This window comes from Rhinatrema bivittatum, chromosome 2, assembly GCF_901001135.1.
Source record: "Rhinatrema bivittatum chromosome 2, aRhiBiv1.1, whole genome shotgun sequence".
Classification (NCBI taxonomy): Eukaryota; Metazoa; Chordata; class Amphibia; order Gymnophiona; family Rhinatrematidae; genus Rhinatrema; species Rhinatrema bivittatum.
Window position 1 is genome coordinate 279,014,665 of NC_042616.1, and position 23,631 is coordinate 279,038,295.

The following is a 23,631-nucleotide window of genomic DNA, read 5'->3' on the forward strand; positions in this document are numbered from 1 at the left end:
AAGGTGCGGGAGAGCTGACGCTCCAAGTTGAGCACCCACTCTTCTGCTAATAAGGAGGCGCTAGGGACAGTAGCATGTCCCTAGCGCCTCCTTATTAGCGGAAGAGGCGGCTGTCAGTGGGTCCAACAACAGACGCTTAATTCTACCGGTGTTGGTTGTCGAACCTGTTGACAGCCACAGGTTAGGAAAACAGACGCCTCTGATTTAATATTGCTAGGATATTAAGTCGGAGGGTTACAGAAAGTACTTTCTGCTTTTCAGGGTCACTTAGAACTTAAGGCCTTTAACTTTGGGCAGGCATTTATTTCTGAGAGTAAAATGTGCAGCTTGGCCACACATTTTACTTTCTGTATTTCAGGTGACTAATAAGCTCATCAATATGCATTTGCATGTGATGAGTGCTATTAGTTTCGGGGAGAGTTTGGCTGCGCATTTTCCACATGGTATTACCCCTTACAGTATGAGGGGCAATAAGAGCGTGTCTAAAATGCCTATAAGTGGGATATGCAGCTGAGTTTTTCTTTACAGTGCAATCCTTCACCTGATCATGCAGACCTTGGCTTCCTTTATAACATTTATTCTCCTGTCATCTGGTACCCACTTATATTGTAAAGTCTTTGCATCTTAAACTAGGTTGCTTTACACCAAATTGCATACAAATACAATTTAAATGCCAAAGTTTGGCCTATCCAAGCTCTTCCCCCCCCCCCCCCCCCCCCTTCTTGGGAGTTGAGGCTGTATGAGCTTGCCTCCTATGATACTTTTTGTGTTTACAAGACAATAATGCTTTTCATTACTGCTTTATTCATTGAAAGTTAAAAAAAAAAAATAGTACTGCAAGTAATAACTGCATTGATTAGAATAACAGTATGTATATAAGACTTTAGTGTTTTTTTCCCTTAGTGCTGCGGGTGGTGAAATCTTCAACCAGTGTGTGGCTGAAAGAGAAGACGCTTTTAAAGAAAAAGATGTACAGCGGCTCATGAGACAAATTTTGGAAGGCATTTCCTTTTTACACAAAAACAATGTGGTTCATCTGGATTTGAAGGTAAAACACTTTTTTTTTTTTTTTTTTTTTTTTTGGGAAAAAAGTACTCTGCTTGATTGGAGCTGGTTGGTAGAGCCTGATTTTGCTGCCAGAAGAGATTTCCATGAGCCATGGAGAAAGAGGGATCACAGGAAAGGAATGGACAAATGTAAAGGGGGAATGAATGTCAGATATAGCAAAAAGAGGAACAAAAGCGAGCAAGGAATCTGACAAAATGAAAAGCACAGTAGAAGTAAAAATAAAAGCTGAAAGAATACAGAATTAAAATTTGAAGTAAGAATCATGGGAACATTAATGGAAAAAGGTTAAGGAAGGCAAGCTGTTTGGATGGAGTGCCAGGTGGTTATTTTATTTCGTTAGATTTTTATAGCAGCAATTCTCAACCAGTGTTTCGCCAAGCATAGGCAGGTGCATCGCCACACTTCCCAGCTGCTCACCCTGCCCCCAGCATGGTGCAAACTCTTCCTTCGCTCAGATTTGCAATGCTGATAGCCTGGATAAAATGCGGCAGGCGAGCTGGAAGAGGCACTCAGTCAGCGGCACTAGCAGCTTGGTCGCTTCTTCCCACCCCTGCGGCGTGGAACAGGAAGTGGTGTGTAGCGGCCCTGGAAGATGAGGCCATGCTAAGTTACAAGTGTGTGCAGCATCAGCCCGGAGTGAAAAGAGGAGCAACATCTGCCCCTACGGCCGATGGCACTCCTTTCTCAAGGCTTTGAGCACTGGAAGATGAAGCTGCTGCTGCTGCTGCAAGTTGTTCTTGGGTGGGGGGAGAGAATGAGTGAGCATGTGTATCGGAGACTGTGTGTGATTGAGAGCAGAAAGTTGCAAGCAAATCCCCATCCCCCTGCTAATTCACAACAATCTCAGGGCACCTGGAAATCAAACTTTCCCAGGTATGGGGAGCAGAGCATTTTATTTTGTGTACTTATTTTTAATTATTGGGTCTGTCTGGAAATTTTTTATATTTATTTTTAATTATTGGATATTCCATTCATTAGCTGTTTTGAAATCTGTTCCTTTTATTACAGTTTTGCTGCTCTTGATTTTACATTTCTTGATTTGTTTTATGAGGACTGGTGTTTCTCTTTCCTTTGGATTATTGCAGTTTCCAGTTCATTTTTTGTCTACATGTTTCTGTTTATGCTTTCTGGTCTTTTTATTCTTTGTTAGGCGAGGTATGTCTGTTGGCATGTAGTTTCTTGTAGAGCTTTATAGCAGCCTGGCTAGTTCCATCTTCCTAATAAGAGGAGTATGGGTGTAATATTTTCAGTGTTGGCTTTTTTTTAGGTGAGGTGGTTACTGTTTGAGTGCTTTCTCTTGTGTCATTCTTAACAATAAAAGTAATAAGGGGCGCTTTTTTTTTTTTTTTATTTCCATTGTGGTTTGTGATGAGCAGTGTCATGTTATGTGAGCATTGTCCATCAGGTGTATCACAATGGTAAAAAAAAAAAAAAAAGTTGAAAACCGCTGTTTTTATAGCATCTTTTTCTCAAAAAGTGGGTCCCAAAGTGGTTTACAGTATCAGATTAAAAATACAACCTATGAAAGAAATGAACACAAGACTACTCTAAAGCTTACTACTAATAATTTATTTTATAGACTGCCCTTCCTATCAATTACTACAACAAGGGGTGAACAACATATAAAAGTATAAGAACATTGGACGTACTTAACCATGCAATCCTAAATATAACTGTGTGGTTGAGTGATCAGATAGAAGAAATTACTTTATTTCAAACAGATATATTTTAATTTCCTGCCTGTAGATATTTTTTTTCCTTTTAAATGAGTGACCATTTCCCTCAGTCTTGCATAGGAAATGTCCCACTACCAAATTCTCACTCATTTTCTTCTCACTTGACTCCTTTCCTGTTCTTTATATTGTTTTCTGTGGAACATAATTTTGCTTGAAATTTTGTTCTGCCATCTGAGTAGCTGTTGAACAACAAAATTAAAAATGTGCTAATGCTTCAACCAGTTAGCAATAATGAAGATGCCAAACTCTGATACAGGTTGCAGCCCAAGAATCAGACCTTCCCTACTACTGGTGCATTAGTGCTGGACAGCTGAGCACTTACTAGCCCAGTTCTAAAAGTGATACCCCTGGGCTATTATACATTTTGAACTCTATTTTAGCTCAACTATTTCCTAAGTACTCATGGTACTTGCTCTTCCTGTCATCCTGCTGTGCTCTGCCTTGTCCCCCTTAAGGCTTCTTTACTCTCATCAGAAAGCTGTTCTCCAAATCTGGAATGAAGAGGAGGAATGTATTCCCAAAACACTTCTAACTTTTATAAATTGACAGTGTAGTAGTGCTTCCAGTCTCTCAAAGGACACTTGAGACAGTCACAGTTCAGAAGAATTACAGCGTGCCTGCATTCAAATCTCATTTAAAAGATGTGTTGCATAATAAACATTTAAGTCTAAAGACAGATCTTGTAGATTTAGAAAGAAGTTAGACTAGCCAGGATTGAACAGTTCACAAAATCTGTTAACATGTTTTCCGACATCTGCTTCAGCTGACTAACAGATACTAGCACCATCAAGGAAACTGGTTTGTTGGACTGTTGATGACTGCCAGGTCTGTGATGTTCTCGCTGTACCCATTCGTATAATAAACTAGCATTAATATAAACAAATCTGTTATTCAAAAGATATTGGCATCTAAAGTGTGAAGCATTATATTGCTCTACTGGTGGTGGTTAGAAAACTGTATTTAGAAAAAGTTATGACACATGAATACAAGAGAGATGTGTTCTCAGCTTTGTCTAGTTCCTAAATCTACATTGCTATGGTAACCTAAAAGTAGATGAAAATCAGTATTACCATATTCTTTACAAATTGTTTTGAAATTCTTCTTCTATGATTTTTTTTTTATCAGGCAATGAAACTAAACGTTTTATTAAATATTAGGTGGTAAGCAAATACAAATTAAACTAAACCCTGTACAGTGTAGTAAATTTAAATATGGATTTTGTATATTGAAAGTTTGGTTGTGTGATTAGAGAGGATATCTAGAATTAATGCCCATTGTGAGTGAGGGACTGAACATGCTTGTATTACAAGACACAAGTATGTGCTGGTTATATTTCTTCAAGCTGGTTTTCAAATTTACTTTTATTTCTGAGCAATTGCAGAGCAAAGCTTCTGTTGAGTATGTTAGAGATTGTTCTCAAGTGTTTTGTATTGCTGTAGACAAGAATCTGTACCCACAGTACCTGAATATAATCTGCTTTGAAGTGTCTGAAAAGCAGAATATAAAAACAGGCACCAGAATTGAAAGGCAGTTGCATAACCTATTGTGATTAGTCTCCTGCAATGCTGTTTACAACCAATACTTTTCATTCTTGAATTAGTTACTAGGAGGAAGGACTGTGTGCAGGAAATGAGTTAATGCCACATTGGATATCTTTTAAGCATATTGTTCTTGGTGGGGAAATTGAGTAATCATGGTGTTGCTGATTTTGTAAATATAGGGCATAATTATATATTCCTGCATTTAATTTCAGTTCCTTGAGTAATTTAGAAATCTGCATGGATTTTTTTTTTTTTTGTTGGCAGTTTACTGTTACAAGGCAGAAAGTATCATAACTGTACAGGATGATGAATCCTTCTTCTATAGATATGAAGTAGCAAGTGCTTGTTGAAATGCACACAAGCAGTTTAAATAAATGGATCGTAATGCCAGGTACATCCAGAATGCTATACATATGTAATCAAGCATCATGTTATGGGTGTAGTTGAATGACTTGAATATTGGCCTCTAAATTTAAATAGGCCATTTTAGTAGACAAGTTATCTGGCTAATTCTTAGCTGTTAAGAGGGCAATATTCAGTACTATCCATTTAAACAGATCTCACAAGTTGGCTTTGAATTTTGACCTCTAAGATGGTCACTCTAATACTGGAGCATATATGCGCATGTTTGCCGGCTCGCAACCAGAGATGTGTCCATTTTATAACAGCCACACCCATAGGCTCGTATGTTACAAAATAGCCTGGACATGTGAACATGTGCACACAGTTTTAAATGGACGTGCGCAAATGCTACTTCTACCGCATAAGTGAGGGAATTACAAGGGTCGCACGCCGACACTATTTGCCATTTTCCCAGTTCGCCCAGTTTAGGGATAGGACATGCAGCTACCCCCTCTAATTTAATAGCCTCCCTTCCCCCTATTAGCCCCAACTCAAAACCCCGCTGACTAGCCTAGATTTTTTTGTTTTAAAAGTTACACCCCATCTATAGCAGAAGTAAATTTACGTGGCAGGGGACCCTGGAACACCTAAGGATGCGTAAATATTTATTTGCACATTTCTTGGCCAGGCTCGGATCGCCCGTGCTACGCCCCTTTTTATAAACCTTTGCCCTGTGCGCGTCCATGGACAGTTTATAAAATCTGCTCGGCACACACTGGCCCAATTTATGCGCATATCTCCCGCTTTTGGCATGCATGGGGCTTTTAAAATTCGCCTGTTAGTATTTAGAGTTAGCAGTAATATCTTGTAATCAGAAGCAACAAAAATGGTAATAAATGTTAACAAAGTAGTATTATAGTTTATAAAACAATAACGCAGATTGCCTGAAAAGTTGTCTTCTAATGATTGACTTGCATTCATGATTTTAATTACTTTCTTCATTTCCAGTTTCTATTTCAGATTCATTTGAGAGTTTGATTAAATTAGAGCCATCCCCTAAATATTGTAGGGGTTTTTGTTTTTTTTTGCATTAGTTGAAAAGCACTAAAACGCATGTTAGCTCTGGGTTTGTATTGTTAAGCATATATTTATACAGTGAAGTTAGTATGAATTATCAAGTGCACCAGCTAAGCACTTACATTTTTTTTTTCAAGAAATGTGGGCCCTAAAATACATTAATGCACAGTTCTTTTAACCAAAAGACTAACCTAACCAGGTGTTGCAGCCACAGTGGATTATTCTGGAATTATTGTATTTTTTAACCCCTTCCCATTTGCTTTATAGCCACAGAATATTCTGCTGACCAGCGAGTCTCCCTTGGGAGACATTAAGGTGGTAGACTTTGGCCTATCCAGAATAGTAAATAGCAGTGAAGAGCTAAGAGAAATTATGGGAACTCCTGAATATGTCGGTAAGTTTCTCAAGTAACTGTGAATGTACAGATACTAGGCACATAGAAATGCACAGAATTTAATTTTCATAAGTTTAGCAATATTGCTCATTTGTTTCAATGTCAAGACATCAAACCCTCTTACTGTATGTATATTCACTTCTCAAACTTTGAATCCTCCACATTTACACATCTAACATTCACAACAGATATTAAGGCAGAAAAGAGTCCCAGGAATGTACGACAAAGCCTGTCAGAAGTAGAGGAAGGCAGCTGGCCTTGACAGATTTCCTTTGAATCTAGGGGCCAGCCCAAAACCTTGGGAGCCAGTGGCTGTCCTTTCAACATGCTTTCTTGCAGTTGTTCCTACTGAAATTGAAGCGCAGGATGGGTGGGGGCAAATACCCTTTGAGGTCTGCTGCAGCTCCTACAGGACCTATTTTCCTAAAGCGGTTTTCCCAGTCTGTCTATGGGGAAAATAAAGCATAGTGAATCAGGCCATTGAACAGCACTGGCAGAAGCATGCAGGCAGTTTTTATTGCCTGGATTGGCCACTGTTGGAAACAGGATGCTGGGCTTGATGGACCCTTGGTCTGACCCAGTATGGCATGTTCTTACCATCCCCTCCCCTCCCAGAGCATGCTGTCAGCAGCATGCAGGCACCTCCACTGTTAGCTGTGCATGAGGCGATTATCTCTCTGCTTTGCCCCTACAATGCCATCACCAAGACTTTGTCCCCTCACCCAGTCGCTCATCCTTCCACCCTGTCCTCATTTACCCGTCTTGTCTCCCTTTCTCAACCCTCCCAGTCAGCCAGCCACCCCTCAGTCACGCCCACTTCTACTCAGCAGGCTTGCAGCACCATCCCTCACTTTTGCTGTCTGTTGGAGCCCACAGGGAAATTTCTAGTTACAGGATAAAGAAATGCTGAGAAGTCATCCTAAGACCTGATGCACAGATGATTGCACAAATGGCAGTCTCATAATACAATGATGTTTTTTTGAACTTCCTTTTTAAATAAAAGGAGTGTCGTAAAATATTTGATTTCTTAAACATCAAATATGACAGTTTTCTTTGTTTAAATTATGAAACAACCTGCAGAACAACTTGTCCATGTATAAACTATAATAAAAAAAAAGAAAATTCCAATTAGTCTTGCCAAGGAGAGCCAAATATTGCTTGTTCAAGATCCTAGAAACTCTCATAACAATTTTTTATAAACTTTTTAGGCTTCAAGAACCGTAGGTTAAAGCCCTCGGTAAACATCAAACCAGTCCAAAGCTATGAGCTGCTAAGGCTTGTAAAACAACAAGCAGCCTTTAAGAACATAACAGGTAGCCGTACTGGGTCAGACCTAGGGTCCATCAAGCCCAGCATCCTGTTTCCAACAGTGGCCAATCTAGGACAGAAGTACCTGGCAAGTATCCAGACAAATAATTCCATGCTACTAATGCCAGTAATAAGCAGTGGCCGTTCCCTAAGTCTGCTTGACTAATAATTTATGGGCTTCTCCAGAAACACATCCAAACCTTTTTTTTTTTTTTTCCTGCAATTTACATATTAACACAAGAATCTTTTGGACCAGAAACAGAGGTTTGTAAGACATATAAAAAAAAAAAAGCATAAAGTAAACATTGTAAAGAAAATATTATATCCAAACATTCCTCAAAAATAAAAGGAAAAGGAGGGAGACCAAGAAAGAAAAGGAGCAACAATAACCACGTAAATAAGAAAAGGAATAATGAGAAAACAATCGCTGCAATATAAAATTTAGCCGAATTTGCAAAGAGTAACTTCTAGGTATGTGAATCTAAGAAGGCCCGAAGTTGTAAAGGTTTGAAAAAAAAACAAAAAACATAATTAACATTTACTAAACACAGGGATATTGCAAAGTAAATTGAGCTCCCTTTGACAAAACCTCAGATTTCATAGACAAAAATATTTTCCTATGATCTTGGGTCACCCTAGTAATATCAGGATAAATCCACAGTTTCTGGCCATAAAATTTAAGTAGCCTATTACGAAGAAAATACCTAAACGCAGATTTCCTATCTACCAAAAAAGCAAAAGATACTAGCAGTGTGCCTCTCTTAAGTAATCTGTCTCTTGAGATGATTCAAGAGTATTGGTCAAATCAAGGGGTAAATCCTGAGGCTGGCTTCCACCAGCCGCTTCCTCACTTTGTGGTAGATAGTATGCCTTAGTTATGACAGGCATTACAGCTGAAGGAATGTTTAGGACATTAGATATAATTCTTGAAAAGTTCTGTAGAAGAAATCCATTTTGTATAAGGAAAATGTAGAACTCTAAGGCCTCTCAAGGAAATTTCAATATTTTCAAGCTTCTTTGAATGGATCAGCTCAGACTGAACCAAACCATTTTGAATTTTTTCAACTGAGGCAATACGTGAATCTAGAACTTCCATTTTAGCTTCCCAAGAGTGAACTTGTTTTTCAGTTGCCAGAATCCGATGATTAGTGTCCAAGGAAATCTTACAGAGGTTTCAAGAGAAACCAAAGCATTCCACACCACATCCAGTGTTATAACAGGAGGTTTAGATAACGCTGGTTTAACAACCAGGCTTTCCTGCACCACTTCAGCTAGATTCTGTGCAGTGTCACCACCCGTATTCCCGAGGGGAGCCAAAGTCTAGGCCCAAGCCAGAGGACCCACCGCTCGAGATGCCCCAGAAAAAGGGGGAATTCTCACCAGCAGGAACCAAATACGCTGTTGCGGGATATAAAACGGATCCACAGACCTCCTCCATGGCTGTCCCTTCTAAAATGGAGATCCCCGGACTCACCCCAGAAGAAACCGGCAGAAGCTCTAGAAGATCCAACCGCCCCCGAGAACTGGGAGTAAATAATCTGTGCTCTGGGGCTTAAAGAGATCTCATTGGCCAGCGGGCTCAGCAATCCCGCAGCAGCCATCGCTCCCAGACTAGAAGTCTCTGTTGTAGCAAAATACTCCTTGATCTGTGGCTGATGTAAGTCAGGTAAGGGAGAGCTATGAATGTTCTCCCTCGCCTTAGCCTTGCGCTTTTTATGAGGCATTAAAAGTGATCTTGAAGCAAAATGTCAAGTCAGGAAAAAGGGCTCTTGCACTACTTTCTCATGCAGCGGCCATCTTGGTCTCCAAACCTTTTTTTTTTTTCTTTTAAACCCAGCTATGCTAGCTGCCTTTACCATATCCTCTGGCAATACATTCCAGTGCTTAATTGGGTATTGAGTGTGAAAGTATTTTCTCCAGTTCGTTTTAAATGTGCTACTTACTAACTTCATGGAGTGCCCCTTTATCCTTGTATTATCTGAAAGAGTAAATAACCGATTCACATTTACCCGTTTTTAGGCCTCTCATGAATTTATAGACCTCTCTCATATGCCCCCCCTCAGCCATCTCTTCTCCAAGCTGAACAGCTTTAAACCTCTTTAGCCTTTTCTCTTAGGGGAGCCATTCCAGCCCCTTTATCGTTTTGGTCACCATTCTCTGTACCTTTTCTAGTGCAACTATCTTTTTTGAGAACAGAATTGCATGCAGTACTCAAATTGTAGTCTCGCCATGGAGCGATACAGGGACATTGACATTCTCCATTTTATTCACCATTCCTTTCCTAATAATTCCTAACATTGCTTTTTTGACTGCTGCAGCACCCTGAGCCAATGATTTCAATGTGTTATCCACTATGACGCCTAGATATCTTTCCTGGGTGATAGCTCCTAATATGGAATCTAACATTCTGTAACTACAGCATGGGTTATTTTTTCCTAAATGTATCACTCTGCACTTGTCTGCATTAAATTTCATAAAACAGAGTTTTATCCAGCCACAACTGTGGCAATCAGACATCCACCAATTCAAAGCCAACATCTGCAATGCAATTGGAAAGCCATTCCAGCTGATGCTGCTTCCAGAGTCACCGTTGATCTTCTGTTCTCTGGTATTTGCTCTTGCTGTCCTGGATTGGCCACTGTTGGAAATAGGATACTAGGCTTGATGGACCCTCTCTCTGATTTTATTTATTTAAAATTACTTCTATGACAATTCTTATGTTCTTATGAATTGTACTATATAGAATAATGCTGGGATTTACTGTTTTTCAAATATTGCAAAATGCATGGAAGGTGATGCTTTCTTTTTGTAAATTAATGCAGGTTAGTAGAAAACTACAAATGTGAACGAGGTCTCCTTTGCAGTGCTTCTCAAACTGGTCCTCAGGAGCTCTTATATCTATGTTCTTTAGGAGAACTCCAGTGAATATCTGTAAAAGATTTGTATACATTAATTTAAGTTTCATGTATGCAGAGAATCTTATGCATATTCATTGGAAATATCGTTAAAGAAAAAAAAACAAAGCGTTCCCTGGGACTGGTTTGAGAACCTCCACCCCTATTTTATATCGGACAGTAGAGCAACATGATTTAAAGAACTAATTTCTAACATAGGGGGCCGCTGCAATAAAGTGTGCTCAACCTAGCGCATGGGTCTATATGCAGTTGGGTGTGCGTTCCGGACGCACTAGACTAGCACCCAGTGCAATAAGATTAGTACGCCCAAACTAATGCTTAGCCGATAGTGCCCATCATGTATAAATTCCACGTAGATGAGGCTATTAGCTATTACCCCTGATGCAGGAAATCGCAGGGTACCCAACGCACACTTTTTATGCCACAGATTTAACTCCAGCTCTGGCAGTGACATAGAGTCAATTTGCAAGTCAGCCACCTCAGCAAAATAACAAACAAATTGGCCTGAAGAAGAGGGGTAAAAATGAATGCTCATACTGACCGCCCATTGCAATTGTGGGTGCCTATGGCTGCACAATTCTTCCCAAGCACAGCCTCTCATTTAAACACTGCCTCAGGCACCCAGGGGATGTATATGCAGGTCCTCAATACAAGAGGCTATTTTCAACTTGCATCTTATTGCATCGGCCCTATAATGTGCTGTACTGCTTTCCTTTAGAGAGATGATTTCCTGTTATCAGATACGTTATAGCAATTGTTTTTAAAGAAGGTAATTTCTGTGAAAATACTATTAATCTACAGGTTTTTGTTTTTACTTGCATTTGCCTGCAAGTGAAAAGTGTAACCTTTTATTTTGAAAATGCTCTCATCTAGACAAATTATTGATTATAGTCCAAGTGACACACATGCCCACATTCGTTTGTTTTGAGGTCTATTTCATTTTGCTCCACTTAGTCTATCAATTTATGTTTGAAAAATTCTAGTTGAAAAGTGTGCAATTTTATAGCCTCCTATTTTCAGGTTTTTGGTTTTCTATGATTTTTAATCTTGCAGGATTCTATGGTCCTTTTTTATCACTAAAGTAATTGTAGCTTTCACCACATAAAATGATTTATCTGCTTGCTAGTGTAGTGCTATGTGATTAAAAGATGAATTTTTGGCCTTAATATTATGTTTCTTTACAATAGCTCCTGAAATCCTAAATTATGAACCTATCAGCACAGCAACAGATATGTGGTAAGCATAACTTGTACAAGAGAACATTTTTTAAAATTGAACCAATGCCAGATTAGTTAGATTAAAAGTGTTCATTAGCCCTCCAGAAGATCAAGATCTAATATTTCTTTATTATAAAACTATATAATATGGTAGCTTGTTTGTTGAAACCTGTGAAACTGTTCCTTTTCTTCCTACTAGGCCAGTCTGGACCAATGGGATATTTTGCTCCTTAGCTGCTGGAAACTGAGGTCACAGCTTTTTTTTTTTTTTCACCCCACTTCTCAGTCTTTGAATCCTCCACATTTACACATCTAACATTCACTGGTGCTGGCCTCAAGAGGAGGGTGGAACCAGGCAGTTGCCAGTAATATGTCTACTAGCAGTGTGATCAACAGAGTTACCAAAAGAAAATGAGAGAAGATTCCTAGGTTTCCCAGAGCCAAGGTGCAGACAAGGTTCCCAGGTCAAAAGCTCTGTGGGGCTGATTTCTCTGATGGAGCTTGCGTATCAGGCTGTCTGAATGATGAATCCCAGGGTCCTGCTGGGACTGAGGATTCCCTTCTGTGGTCAGGTTCCCAGGTAGGCTACCGGAAAAACCTGGAGGACATCCTAGCCCCAAGGAAGGGAGCCAGTGGCCTCTTCCCTCCCTGCCTTCCTACCACTGATGAAAGGCTAGTTTGCGTCCTGCTCGGCTGAACGCAAAGGGAATGCAGCTGTCGCCAAATGACCCAAAAAACAGTGAGTAGTTTGCTATGCCAGTTGAAAAGAGGAAACAAGATGCTATGGTTTGACCATATGTTGCAGTCCTGAGGCAGCAACAGCCCTTGGCACAGCTCTAGTGCATTTACGGGGGGGGGGGGATTGAACCCCTTTAGAAAGCGGGGCCAAGTAGCACTCTAGTGTTGCAGGCTTCTTTTTGCCTGGCGTATGCCCGGAAATCTCCACGCAGAAAATGTAGGGGTTGATTTTACCAAACAAAGCCCAGAGGGTGCAGGCCCAGATAATCTCCCACAGAGCCAGAGCCTCTAACCCCTCATTGCTGGGGTCCCCACCTGCAGGGCAGCAGGGAGCAAAACCCTCCCGTGAGGGATCAGAGTTGGGACATGAAAGTACCAAAGTTGTAGGGTTTCCCCCCACCCCCCAAGTTTATTTTGGTTCTAGCACAGAAGGGCATTCCTGGACCATAGGACCCGGGGGTGGATAGGGAACCAGCCATCAAACAGCCGTGTTCAGCTCCGAAAACTCTAGACTTCCACACTATCTCAGCCTCTCGGGAAGACTCTGAGGCAGGCGAAAGCTCCAACCATTCCTCAGTGGAGAATTCAAAAGAAGGGACATATTATTCTGTGGAAGAGGAATCTAAAGTTATAGGGCTCTTCTGTAGGGCAGAATTGTCTGCCCTTACTGTAGATGTTTTGGTGGCCCTTAGGATTTCAAACTTGAAGAGATGACCTTTCAAATGGGGATCCCATATTATTGGGTGTTTGTAAGGCACAAAACTTTCCCACTCCATAAGGCTTTTAGTAACCTGGCACTTAGTGGGAGTCCCTGTTTCCCCCCCCCCCCCCCCCTAATATATCAGGCTTTGGAGAGGCTATGCATTATGCAGGTTATACTCCCTACTGCTGGAAGAAAAGAATTCCCAGGGTGAATTCCTTGGTGTCTGCAATCACCAGGAAGACTACTATTCCAGTGGGAGTTGGCACAGTGCTTAAGGATCATATGATAGGAAAACTAAGAACATCCTCTAAGTTTTAATCACTAATGTTATGGTCATTCAGGTGTCCATTTGCATGGCTTGAGCATTACTCTGCTGGACTCAGAAGCTTCCAGAGGGGATCAAATCAGCCCGACTGGCATCAGAGACAGTTTTCCTAGCAGACACATTATGACTTAATCCAAATGTACATTCAGACAGTGGCTTCGAGAGTGGCAGCACAGAGTCTTCTATGGCTGTGCAACTGGGCATTATTCAGCATAAAAAAACCCGGCTGTGTAAGCTCCCATTCACAGGGGGTATTACTGTTCAGGAAAGATCTGGATAAGAATAAGGATTCAGGGGGCATAAGCTCCAAAAGACACAGCCTCCTCTGGAGTGCAAAGCTGCAGGAGGCAAGGAGCCCTGGACTTTCATAGATAAGGGAGAGCCCTGCTCCAGCTGCCTAGATCCAAGGGCCAGGCCTTTGTGGAGTCAGGAAAGCCAAAGGGGACTCAGTAGCATCGACATCTGCCGCCAGACACCAACGCTAATTATGCCCAAATGGTTCCACCGGGGGTAATACCGGTCGGAGCCTTCCTCTTACTATTTTACCCAAAATGGACACACATCACTATGGACCACTGGGTCCTAGAAATTATACAGAGGTTTTCACCCGGAACTGGCATTGCCAGTCAGAGATGCCTTAAATGGTTTCCCCTTGCTTCTCCCCGCTCAAAAGAGAGGCAGTAAAACACTGTGCTCACCAGGCTATAGAGCCTCCATGCCATATCCCATTTCTACCTTGGGTCAAGGACATACTCTGTATACTTCGTGGTACCAAAGTAGGATGAATCCTTTTAACCAATCCTAGACCTCAAAGGTGTAAACAGATATCTGCAGGTACCTCAATTCCAAATGGAAACTCATTTCATCCACACAGGCCTTCCAGGTGCAGGAAGCACCCAGGGCATGGGATTATCTGCAGCTCCTGAGACTAATGATGTCAACCTTAGACTTGGTACCTTGGGCTAGAGCACACGTGTTCCTTGCAGCATTCCTTCCTGTCTCGTTGATTCCCTGCCTTGCAGAATTACAAGGACTGCCTCCTGCTGTCCCAACAAGTAAGAGCTTTACATGTTGGAAGAACCTGTGAATCTCCAAGGAGATCACTCTAACCACAGATGCCAGCATGTGCAGGGGAGGGCACACTGTCTGAATCGGACAGTTCAAGGTGGGTAGTTGCCAGCAGAGTTGTCATGGTTGATAAACAGGCTAGAAATGAGGGCAGTAGTATAATGGGTACACGATCAATCAAACTGATTGACAGGTGAGATAAGGATGACAGCAGCCAATCAGCGTTCACTTCCGGTCTAAGCCCCGCCCACGCCCCGCCCACTCCCCATAGAAGTGAATGGGGGCGTAGCCACGCCCCCTCCCGCCTCCTCCCGCCCTCGACCACACCCCCAACCACACCCCTTCCGCCACAGGCCCCACCCCTTCCGCAGCCAATCAGCATTCACTTCCGGTCTAAGCCCCGCCCACTCCCCATAGAAGTGAATGGGGGTGTAGCCACGCCCCCTCCCACCTCATCCCGCCCTCGACCACGCCCCAGGCCCCACCCCTTCCGCCACAGGCCCCACCCCTTCCGCCCCGGCCCCACCCCTTCCGCCCCTGGCCCCCGCCCCAGACCCCGCCCAGACCCCATCGATGCTCCTCCCCTCCCAATAGAAGTGAATGGGGAGCCCCTCCCACCCCCAAACCGCCCCCCATGATGTCACGGATGACCCCGCCCACACCCCAACCCCAAGCCACACCCCCCTGTGACGTAGCGGGTATGACATCACCGGAAGTCCACCCCACACCGCCCCCCAAAAACACACCCCCTAAAACGTCATCAGAAAGGGTCCTGTCGCTTTTTTAATGATGTCAGTATTAATGGACTCTGGCTGTTTTTGATGATTTCACCGGAAGTACAATACAAAAGTCCCGAAATATGCGCTCCTAGAACCTCCTGATGCCTTTTTAATGATGTCGGAGCCGGTAGTATGCTTTTAGGAGGCAGGAAAACTGCAGGAAATATGCTTTTTTTCTAGCCACTCTGTTTTTAAAAAACCAAACAAAATACAAGCTGATAGGAGGCAGAAAAACAGTGGCTCGTTCTGTTGACAAGGATTTGGTTTTTTTTTTAAAACAAGTGATTGAAGCTACCGGTGGTGAATTGCATGAACTGCAGGATCAAACTTTGCAAAAGACAGGTTTTTTTTTTTCCAAAAGACTAGGGACCGGGTAGTATAAAGGGTACGCTGTCACTCAAACCCCCAAGCCAAACCCCCCAGTGATGTCACCAGAAGCCCAAGCCCACCCCTCCAAGCCCTTGCTGTAGATAGGCATGCCCCAATAAAAAAAATTACCAGAGAGCAGGCAGGAAACTGTGACTCATTCTGTACACAGAGACGGAGAATCCAATTACACCCCTTCCCTCCGCCCCCTCTGCCTCAAGCCGGCCTTCCCCCAGACCTAAATCTGAGCAGAGGATAATTGAAAGCAGTGGGGGGTGCAGGTTTGCAATGGTGAAACACAAGGCTTTAGTTTTGTTTTAAAAAAAACAGACTTCTGTATTTTACAGCCATATAAAAAAACAAGAATGCACCAGCGGATCTTAAAGAAAATTTATAATGAGCCAGGAAATACCGGCAGTTTTGGCGGTATAACACCTCTTTTGCAGGCAGCTAAAGCATGTATGCCGTCTGTGACCAAGAAACAAGTGATTGATTGGCTTACAGAACAAGATGCTTATTCTTTACACAAACCTGCTAGGGTACGATTTAAAAGAAATAAAACCATAGTGTCAGATATAGATTGGCAATGGCAGGCAGATTTGGTTGATATGACAGCCTTGTCTGGTTATAACAGAGGCTACAAATACATTTTGACGGTGATAGATGTTTTGTCAAAATACGCATGGGCTGTGACCCTAAAAACAAAAACAGGTCGTGAAGTGGCAGAGGCCTTTGAAAATATATTTAAAGGTGGTCGTGTTCCCAACAAAATACAAACAGACAGAGGTAAAGAGTTTTTAAACAGAGCTGTGAAGAGTTTGTTAAAATACAGAGGCATTCAGCATTTTGTGACCAACAACGATGTTAAGGCAGCAGTTGTGGAGAGATTTAACAGGACTTTAAAATCCAAAATGTGGCGATACTTTACAGCGCGCAACACTTTTCGCTATGAAGATGTGCTTCCGGCTTTTATGAACAGTTACAATCGCAGTTTTCACAGAACAATACAGGCCCGCCCCATCGATGTAACAACCTCAAACTCACTGCGGTTCTGGAAAGTAATCTACGGCAATAACAACAAACATGAAACTGCTAAGCCTTTTTTAAAAAAGGGGGATCATGTTAGACTGTCAAAAACTAAAGGGAAATTTGAAAAAGGTTATGAACAAACATGGACAGATGAGATATTTATAATTACCGACGTCCTAAGCAGGGGACAGAAAACAGTGTACAAGATACAAGATTATGGTGAGGAAACCATTCAAGGTTCTTTTTATCCTGAAGAATTACAGAAAGTCAGCCCTCAACAGGACAGAATATACCGCGTTGATAAGGTTCTAAAGGTAAAAGGGAGAGGTAAGAACAAGCAGTGCTTTGTGAAATGGCGAGGATGGCCTGAAAAATTTAACAGCTGGATAAAAGCATCAGAGATTCAAAACATTTGATTTGAAAAGGCCTTGTCTCATAAAAAGAAAAAAAATGAATGAAGGGGGATTTTACGTAACACTGCCTAGTAACGCCTCTGTGAGAATATTTCCACAAAACAACAGCTCTAATTTCACAACACAATTAGCTAGACCTTTGGACCTACAGGGCCCGTGGGAAGTGGGTCTGGTGGAAATACAGTACCCGAACACATGGGATAATATTAAAGAAGACCATAAATATGTTGTCACCACTGGTGAAGGAAGCACAGAGCATCACTTTGTTGTACGAAGAGGGTATTATGCAACCGTTCAAAACCTGACGGATCAAATGAACCACGACATGAACAGTGTCCTCAAAGCCATGGCACCACGAATCATCTATGACCCCAATATCCGAAGAATCAAATTAAAATCAGAGGACAAAGCAGTAATTTCTGCAGGGGGTGACTTAGCGACCATTTTGGGGCTAGAAGCTAAAACGAATACGAACCGCTCGCTATTTCCAACGGATATCACAGGAGGGTTTAATACCCTATACCTGTATACGGATATTGTAGAGCACCAGCTGGTGGGAGACCATTTTGTGCAGCTGCTTCGTTGTGTTCCCACTAAAGGGGGTAAGGACGAGTTTATCACCTTCACTTATGATAAACCGCATTATGTTCCTGTGAACAAGCAGCACATAGACACCATAACATTTGAAATAAAGACGGACCAGAACCAACACGTCTCATTTCGCTATGGGAAAGTGATCCTTAAGCTACACCTGCGACCCCGGAAAACTATTTTTTAAAATGGTTGTGGTTAAATACTATGGGGACCCTGGCGCATACAGAAATTACTATGCAGCACAGGCCGGTGAAGGCCTTTCGGGGTATTACGGTGCTCCGGTCATGTACGGGGCTGGGATAGGCGGAATTTTTCGTAGTCTCTTTAGAAAAGCAATACCTCTTTTGAGAAGGGGTTTTGAGATTGTTAAACCTCATGTGAAAAGTGCAGCAAAAAACATCGCCAAAGATGTTATGGGCCGTGTCACAACGGCGGTTCTGCATAAAATGAACAATAACACAGAGCAGGAGGGGTCAGGATTAGTGGTTATTAGAAGAGCTGTTAAAAGAAAGAGAACAAATCAACAGGGGCCTCCTGAACCTTTTAAAACAAAGAAGACCAAACGTGCCAAGTCTCAAAAGACTAACCGCAAGGGGAAGAAGAGAAACCTCTCCGCCAAGAAGCAAGATATATTCTAAAAACTATGGCTTTTGTACATCAGGGGTCTGAAGAATGTTTGAAATCAGAACTGGATCTGTTTCAACTGGCCCCCACACAAACCAGCATAGAAAAAAGTGTTTATGTGGAGATTCCGCCATTATCTGCCTTGTCAGAAACAGCCCCTTTAGATTTTTATATAGCCGGACATGGCGAGGATTACCTGGATTTGAACAACACGTTGCTATACCTGACCTGCAAAATCGTGAACGAAGATGGGTCCGATCTTGAAGTAGGGGCCAGAGTAGCTCTCGTGAACTATCCAATAGCCTCTATTTTTAGCCAGCTGGATGTCACTCTCGGAGATAGACTCATTAGTCAGAGCAACAACTGTTACCCTTACAGAGCCCTCATAGAACTGTTTCTCAATTACGGCGAGGGTCCTCTCAAAACACAGTTTACAAGCGGCCTATTTTATAAAGACACAGCCGGAAACCATGAAGTGAGAGACGTGGGATCGCGTAATAAAGGTTTTACCGAAAGAGCTGTGTTTACAGCCGCTAGCCATAAAGTAGAGCTTCTGGGACATTTACATAGCGATCTGTTTTTTCAAGAAAAGCTGCTCATAAATGGCGTGGATGTGAAAATTAAACTAACGCGGAACAAAGATACGTTCTGCTTAATGAGCGGAGATGCCAACGAGAGGTACAAACTCATTATTTTATCTGCAGCCCTCTTTGTAAGGAGAGTGAAAGTGTCACCGGGAGTGCGCTTGGGGCATGCAGAAGCGCTGCTGAGAGCTAATGTCAAGTACGCCGTGGACCGTGTAAGTCTGAAAGTCTTTAGCATACCGGCTGGCGCCCGTGTGACTAACCAGGAAAACCTCTTTTTGGGACAATTACCCAAAATTATCGTATTGGGCTTTGTGGATAATGACGCTTTCAGCGGTAATTACTCTAAAAACCCCTTCAATTTTAAACATTACGATATCAACTTTGCTGCGCTGTATGTGGATGGTGAGCAAGTCCCAGGGAAACCTCTCCAGCCGGATTTCGATAACGGCTGTTGTATCAGAGAATACATGCAGCTGGTTCAAGCAACGGGTAAACATTTGAAAGACAGTGCTCTCTTGATTGATCGTCAAGAGTTTTACCAAGGTTATACCTTGCTGGCCTTTGACCTATCACCCGACCAAGAGTGCACGGACCACTACTCTTTGATTAAAACCGGTAATCTGCGGGCTGAAATCCGTTTTGCCATCGCTTTGCCACACACGGTGAATATGATTGTGTATGGTGTCTTTGACAACGTGATAGAAATTAACCACAGAAGGAACGTCCTTTTTGATTATCTATGATGATGAACACCGTACAGATCTACCGTATTTTAAAGAAGGATCCGTATGTTACAAAATCTTTTGTAGATGTCCTACCCAGTGACTGGCTGTCTGATGTACAAATAGAAAGGAAACCTGCAAGCTTGGTGGTAAATACCCACCCCCACGACCTTCCTGGAGAACACTGGCTAGCAATATACGTGACTGAAAACGGCACAGGAGAATTTTTTGATTCCTACGGGCAACAGCCTGATAGTTTGTTCTTCCCTAACAGTATTATGAACTTTTTCAATAAACATTGTGAGGATGTTTTATACAGCAGCAAACAACTGCAACACCCTGTATCTACAACCTGCGGTAACCACTGTGTGTTTTTCCTACATCAACGTTGTAAAGGGCTGTCTTTTGAAAATATTTTAAAACTGTATTCCGAAGAACCATTGCAAAATGACAAAATGGTTTTACAATTTGTAAAAAACAACAAACAGAGAACATGTTGTATGTCTAAATCTTTTCGCTGTCTGTTTCATACCCCCCAGGTGTGTGTACCGTACCAAGAATATTGTACTAATCCTAAATAAAAATAATCTCTCTTGAGAGTTTTTGAAAAACAAACCAAACGTCTATAGTCTATATTTTAAAAAAGCCTTTTTTTTATTTGAAAAGATATAATTACACCTTCAACCATCTGTTTGTATCAAGTACTTTACGTCTTTTACGGGGGAGGGGGTCTTTGCACTTTACAGTCTTTGTGTACATTTCAGCAGTTGTCGCTGAAGGATTTTCCTTGAGTTGTACCAGCAGATCCCTGTTGGCTGGATTACCCATGACGGTGGAGGGCATGTTTAATTCTGCCAGGGTTTGCATGAACTCTCCCCAACCTTTGGGTATCCTCCGATGTGAAAGAGCACGGGTCTGTGTAGCTCCACGAATCAGGTCTAATAGGTTAGAGCCACTTACAGGTCTTCCCTTGTATACAAAAGTCCCATTACTCTCCCAGGATGCAATGTCCTTATTCTTTGACAGTTTATTGAGCAGTATTTCTGCATTTTTTCTACGGTGCATGCTGATGCTGTTTAACACTTCCTGCAGGATGGGGTCTGGGGGGCTTTTGTGCTCTAGAAATGCAGAGGTTGCTGTATCATCCTGTGGGGGTAGATACAGATTTATTCTTTCTTTTTCCATTTCTCCGTGTCTGTTAAGCACCAGATAGCGCTGTAGCACTTCTGAATAGCGTTTGGCTTTCTCATATTCAGACATACCAGAACTTTGAAGTATACCTTTCATTTCTTCATCGAGTCTTTGAACAGCTGTGGTTCTAATATTTTCCTCATGAACTGAAGGGCTTCTCAAACGGTCAAGTTGTTGACTAGACACTAAATACATTTTTTTCTGTGTGCTGCATTAGTATTTTAGCTCAAAAGCCCCGTGATGAGTGGTAGCGCGAATCCTAGCAGAGGCCCGATAAACCCCCCGACTGTTTGACCAGCTTCTTTTTTTTCTTAAGTGTTATTCTTTTATCACCCAAAATCCTTATGGCTTGACGTTTCCTTTTCAAGATGTTTATCTGCTGTTGTGATAAAGGAACATTACCTCTCAGAGTGTTTAGTGCGATCTCCGCTATGGCCCCCACTAAATCGTTAGAAGCGGCCTTTAGGATAGCTTTTCTCCGTTGCGGAGAGGCTTGAACTAAAAGTTTTAATAGGGCTAGGTTCCGCTTTAAGCGAGCAGACATGATCTCTGGGACACACACAAAACAAATATGTGGGGGAGAATATATATTCACTTCTTTTTATGGAGGGGTTGTGTTTTTTCACAATATACAGTGGTCCATTCTGGTGGAAAGATGTTTGTCCTCAATCTGTAACGCTCAGGGGTCGTAGCATTTAAATCCACGATGAGATATCCATATGGCTTTCTGGTGGCATCCTCAAAGGCTTCTAAAAAGAAGCGTGACTTACCGGGGTACATCTGTCTGGCTAAAATAGCGATTTGCAACTTGTCTCTAGGATTCTTAAAGAGCACCATATATTTGGTATTTAAGGCTATAGTTCTGCTTGTTTTGCCTTGACAGAAGACATTTTGTACAATATATATAATACTCAGATTTCTGTGATGCACGTATTGTGTGAAGGCTTTCTCGATTTCATCACTTTTACAAGCAGAAGCCATCAAATCGTCTATAATAACCATATTTATTTTATTGGTTGGAAACAGTTGATCATCATTAAAAGTATCAGGCAAAGAATCCATAAAGGTAATAAAAGGATATTTACACAGCATTTCTTTATACAAAGGTTGCCAGCAACTATAACACCATACAATATTATCAGGCATGTCAGTCAACACACGTCCAGCGTGATCTAGCAGGTTTTTAACAAAGAAGCTTTTGCCGCTATTTGACGGTCCGGCTAAAATACACGAAAATGGGTGCCTCCAGCGCACATCCACAAATTCAGTATCCATAAGGCAGCGTATTAAAACCCTCTTTTATCACCCTTTTATCGTATACGACCCTTTGTGTTTTCTTAAGTAGGCCGGTCTCTATCGCCCAGGTCTTTTTGTTTCTAATGATCCCAGATTGTTGTACCTGTATCTTTTTAGGACTCTTGTCCACGGCGTCAGTTTTATAGTCAAAGACGAGGTCTTTCAAATTAGTGAAATTGATCTTTTTACAATTTTCTACATTTAACGTAAACCCCTTCACTTTCATACAGGTCTTTCCGCTGGATAGTTTGTAGCCATATGTTTTGGGCCCAGCCGATACAAACTCTGTGATATGCTCGTCTGCGGGTATCTCGCTCGTCAACTGTCCTAAATAATCTCCCAAAGACGGATCGCTGGCACCCTCACGACTCACAAATATCACAGAGTCTGTATCGTGGTACAGACAACGTTCTTGCAAACTGTCAAGCAGTTTGTACAGTTCTAAACGAGCATAAGCAGTTGTGAAACAGGCAATGAAGATGTTTGTATTACCTGACAATATGCTGCGGTCTTTTGAATGCTTCCATGTCACACAGGCTGTTTCATCATCAATAAAATCGCATGATGAAACATCATATTCGGGTGAAAACAAATACTTATACAGATCGTCAGGATCTCTCACAATACTTGTAACAGGTAGGTTTGTTCTTTGACCAAACTTCCCCCACAAAGAGTTTAAGAAAAGCTTGGCAATTTGACGCTTTGCGGGGTTTATACTAACCTGTTCAGGCCTTAAAACTACACCTTCTTTTTTGTAAAAATCAGATATATACATGTTTTGTTTTTCTACATCGGTACACCACTGAGGGTAACCAGAGGCCTCCTGTTTTTGACGGAGATGCATTTTTATGTATTCAGAAAACAGGCTGACAGATTTACATTCAAAGTGCCATATTTCACATATTTCAGCAACCACATACCCTTTTGCAACAGCCTCATTCATCTCCACAGTGCACCAAGTCCCTACGAGGGCTCTCTCCTCATCCGTGTGGTTGCACATATCCTGCAGACTGTTGTCAGCGCATGTGCGGCACAGCGGGAACATGAGCTTACCGCTCACACGGACCGGTAATACTGGGAAAAAGATCTTTCGTGGTGGATACACTTTGGCTTTAACAAGCCCAAAATAGTCTGAGAGGGGTCCAAAGCTGTCATAAATGATTTGCGGGTGGCCAACAGGGTATTCCTTGGTTTTATTGACAAAGGGGTAGAGGCTGGTAAAATCATAGTAATGTATTTTTTCATCAGCCCTGGCTTTATAGTACAAACATGTAGCATTGGTTCTACCACCAAAGAGGGCATCTCTGGGTACTAGCTGCTGCGGCAGGCCTGATTTAACCAGAAAGTCTGCACAATCCCTGATATTTTCTTTCACCATTCTCTTCCATTCGTGTTCCCACAAGCTTATGACCTTAAACCCTCTTCTTTTCAGGAAATCTGCTTTGATTTGTGTTTTGTAATTGAGAAAACCAAAGGTTGTAGCCGTTAAGGGGTTCTGGTCTTTATCGTTATAACAGCTCGGACAACCGTGGAAAAAACAGCCGTTAAATTCAAAAGCTGTTGGTACCCCATCAATAAGTGCATAACCGTCAAGAAAA

At 42.0% G+C, this 23,631-nt stretch overlaps 1 protein-coding gene across 1 annotated transcript in view; it reads left to right on the forward strand.

Annotated features, from left to right (window-relative positions):
* Positions 1 to 23,631, forward strand: part of STK17A (serine/threonine kinase 17a) — a 68,260-nt gene that overhangs the window by 24,568 nt on the left and 20,061 nt on the right. Inside the window, exons 3-5 of the mRNA XM_029589549.1 lie at positions 904 to 1,048; positions 6,032 to 6,158; positions 11,569 to 11,617. Of these exons, the coding sequence (XP_029445409.1) occupies positions 904 to 1,048; positions 6,032 to 6,158; positions 11,569 to 11,617 (321 nt within the window). The remainder of the gene's footprint in view (positions 1 to 903; positions 1,049 to 6,031; positions 6,159 to 11,568; positions 11,618 to 23,631) is intronic.